The following is a 4,074-nucleotide window of genomic DNA, read 5'->3' as shown; positions in this document are numbered from 1 at the left end:
TTGGCTGATCACTTTTTTATGTGCGAGGAGAGGGTTGAAAGTGTTGCGATGCTTCAATTTTGGGCTATTAGAAATTTTATATTAGAATCATTTTTTAAGGACATTGCTACGTATATTAGACGCTTGCTATGGAAGAGTTGAATCAGTTTGAGCCTTGATGCCAAGCTTGCGAGACAATCTGCTGGATATATCGCTTTTATTTCTTTAAGATTTCATTCGAAAGAAAGAGTTGCAATCGAAGATACGTCGATACTTCGCTGCAAGGAAAACGATTTCGAAACAAGAAATTTAAAAATAAAAAAGACGATAAGACTTGTGTGGTTTTGTGAAATTTTTGCGAAAAGAAAAAATATGGAATAGTGCTGTTCTTGGATTTTACGGAATTAAAATAAAAAAAAATAGGAAAATAATATTCATTTGAAAAATATTAAATATAAAATAAAGCGTATAAAATAAATGAAGCATAAGATTTAAACAAAATTAGAAAATTTTAATAAATATTTTTAATTAAATAATTTAAATAAATATATATTGTTAACTAAACAAATAAATAAAAAAATAACAAATAATACTGATGAACTTTTAAAAAGCTCTGAAAATTTAATTGAAAAATTTTAAATTTTATAAAAAAACTATTATTTTTTTTTTTGCAAAAATAACATAATTTAGAACTATTAAACAACCATGAATTTTTAGCAAAAAGAATCAGTAGTTATAATTTCCAAAATTTACTTTTTAAATAAAAAACAAATTAAAATTCTTGTAACGCTGGAAAATTAGTGATAAGAGTATATTTTTTAAATAAAAACTAACACTCAAATTAAATTTTGAAAAGGAACAAAAAACGTTGCTGTGAAAAGTGGGTGAAAATATTGCCAGTTCGGTGGAGTGCGATCATTGATTTGAAAAAAAAAAACAATACTTGTACAACAACAAATACAGTTTCCGCCAAAATGTCTACCCAACTGGAATTTATTATGCAATTGTACATGATGAATTTGCTACAGCAACAACAGCAGCAGCAACAACAACAACAACAACATCAGCAGTTGCAACACCAACAACAACAACAACATCAGCAGCTGCAACACCAACAACAGCAACAACAAATGCACATTCTACCCTCACTCAACAAGCGTGAGATGGAGATGGACATAAGCAGCAGCACAATGACAGCAACAACAATCACCAACCCACAACAGCAGCTGCAGCAGCAACAGCAACAACAAATGCAGCAGCAGCAGCAGCCGCCGACGCACAATCCAAGAACGCAATTACGCAAAAATTCGCAAACCACTACAACAACCACCACCACCAACTGTAGTAGTAGCAGTAGTTGTACCACCCGTAGTCCCAATAGTAATTCCAACTCCACAATAGCCATACAACAACAACCACAACAACAACAACAACAACAACTACTACATAACACACAACACAATCTATCCCCCCTACAACAGTTGCTGCTCGGCCAATTGGTGTCACAGCCACCATCGCTGCCGCCGCCGCCGCCGTCAATGTTAGCGACAACGCCATCCGCATACAATACACCTTCGAATTTGTTGTTAACACCAACAACACCAAATTCGGGATTGTCTGCAGCGACGGCGCTATCATTGGCAGCAGCGGCTTATAACACCTCGGCCAGCGGTCAACTTCCCATACAAACACAATTATTTCCCACAAACAATTTGGTTTCTAGTAATACTACCACTATTACAGCTGGTAATTTTCTTCAATCTTCCACAGTGACATCTACGCCCACCGAGGAAGAGGAAGAGTATGAGTATGAAGAGGAGGAGTTGAGAGAAGTGAATGAATTAGTAGAGGTGGCGGCGGCGTCAACGCAACACGAGGAGGAGGAGGAGGAATGTAGTCCCTTGGACGAAATTTCGCCCGCATCCAATGGCGTTGAAGATGTCAGTGGCACCGTTTCGGTGGAGGAGAATGAGAAGGTATGTGCACAAGCGCAAGATTTGAGCGAAAGACGCGAAGATCGGCGAGTGTGTGTGAAGAAAGTTGGGTCCGATGCAAAAGAAGGTACCGACGAGGAGCAGCTAAATTCAGGTGATGTCGGCCAAGTTGCGTCTGATGAAGCTGATGAGGACGAGGACGAGGAAGAGGAGGAGGAAGATGAAAAACCTCTGGCTAGCCTATTGAATAGCAGCTATTCTGAGAGAAGCGGCAGTGACACCAGAAATGCTTCGAAAGTTGTGGATACGAGTGTGGTAAGTGCGCTTTCATTATTGACAATATGTACACTCTAAGAAAACGAATGTTAATTTACTGCCAAAAAATGTGTTTGTTTGCATTTTAAATTTACACATTTCTCGTAAATTTAAATAGAATGTGTTTTCAGTAAATTTTACACATTCTCGTTTCGCACACTTTTATTTAAAAAATGCCACATTTACATACATATGTGATTTTTGAGTGTGCGAATTCGAGGATATAAATGTACGTAAAAGTAAGCTGCCTTTTTATATGAAAAATTCAACTAACATTTTATTAAACTGTACATATGCACATAGATACAATTTGTAGGTATATATATATATGTGAACTAGGGTGATCCTTAAAAAATATCAACATCATGGTGCATCGCTTAATTTTATTCTACGTACAAAATACAGAGATACACAAAAACTTAAAAAGAAAAAATTTTGGGGGTTGAAAAAATAATTTTTTTAATCGCATAATTTTGACTCTGACCAGTTAAAAATAAGGTGCATTTCGAGGTTATCAGATCTTGCAATTTAAAAAAATGAAATTTTTTCAAACTCTGGTTCTCTAAAGAGTTACTTAAAAAAATTTGAAATTGTCGCGGATGTTTTGTACGTAGACTAAAAACTTAGATGTTGATATTTTAAAACTACCCTAACAGGCCAAGAATTTTGGTAACAATTGTATACTTAAATCAAGCCAAAAACAAGAATTTCGGTTATAAAAGTAGGGTAATCCAGAAAATTGTTATACAGAGTACGAAATTCTTGTTTCAAGAATTTTTACTAAACAACAAAATTTCTTGTTACCCCACGTCACCACCTTGTACAGATTCTGTTAAAAAAGCTGCGTAAAGACAGAAAGGTCAGGTGGAGACCGTAAATTTCAACTGTTAAACCATATCAATCTTGACGAATTTCTTACCGTCGCTGTCTTACTTGAGCTGTCATTTCGTAGTTTGACAACTTAGTCTTCATGTTATGTTTAGGCAGCAAGGTTGCCCACATGGAGACGTGGGGTTAGGAATTATTGATCATCTCAAAACTTTTTAAATAACGAAAAAAACTAATTTAGTTCAAGTTGAACTTCTTTTAGAACGAAAATTTTCTCTGAGTGTATGTACAGGCCTACACATATAGTTATGTCCACTGCGCCTACCATACAAAGTATACTTGACCAGGGCAGAAAATTCCTAGCACCGTCAACAAACAAAGGATTTATGCGCTTTTTGATAGAATTTTCTATTTATTTAATAAACATTGAACAAACAATAGAACAAGTAATTTTTAGCAAAAAAAAATGACTTTAATTCTCATATCAAAAAAAAAAATATATATATATATATATATCTCATGATCCCCTGAACGGCACTTAACCAGATTAGTATGGGACCACCTCTGAGACACAACCTTTCCGATGAAAAAAGTATTATCCAAAGTTATGCGGTAACATACATAAAAAAAAAAAAATATTCCGACGAACTGGAAACCTTCTCCTTGTTTGGAAGTCGGTTAAAAATAGTCCAAACTGTTCAAAATATCGCACGCTTATTATATTATGGACAACTGTATAAGTTAGTGTCTAGCTTTGATATAAAGACGTATCAAGAAATTTCACATCTTTTTCTTGGCTGTAAAATAAGGATATTCACACTGATCTCCTTAATTCAAGAGCCAAAGAACTTAACAACATAAGGAAGCTACAACCTTCATTAAGTAAGATTTTATAGTTCTCTTTCCGAGCGTAATCTTTTGAGAACTCTATTTTTCTTTTGCCTGCTAATATCTCCTAGAAAAATTAATATGCATTTGTCACACCAAACGAAATTAGTTAAAAATTGGTTAGAAAAAA

General features: G+C 34.8%; 1 protein-coding gene across 1 annotated transcript in view; it reads left to right on the top strand.

Annotated features, from left to right (window-relative positions):
- The first annotated feature begins 646 nt into the window (after positions 1–646).
- The window catches only part of LOC118743268 (transcription factor castor), a 14,106-nt gene continuing 10,678 nt past the window's right edge, over positions 647–4,074 (top strand). The window contains exon 1 of the mRNA XM_036475845.1: positions 647–2,228. Within this exon, the coding sequence (XP_036331738.1) occupies positions 954–2,228 (1,275 nt within the window). The 5' untranslated portion in view covers positions 647–953. The remainder of the gene's footprint in view (positions 2,229–4,074) is intronic.

Source organism: Rhagoletis pomonella, unplaced genomic scaffold, assembly GCF_013731165.1.
Source record: "Rhagoletis pomonella isolate Grant_MI unplaced genomic scaffold, Rhpom_1.0 Rhpom_scaffold_00001, whole genome shotgun sequence".
NCBI lineage: Eukaryota > Metazoa > Arthropoda > Insecta > Diptera > Tephritidae > Rhagoletis > Rhagoletis pomonella.
Note: the sequence above shows the minus strand (reverse complement) of the source record. Positions and strands in the feature narration are given on the sequence as shown.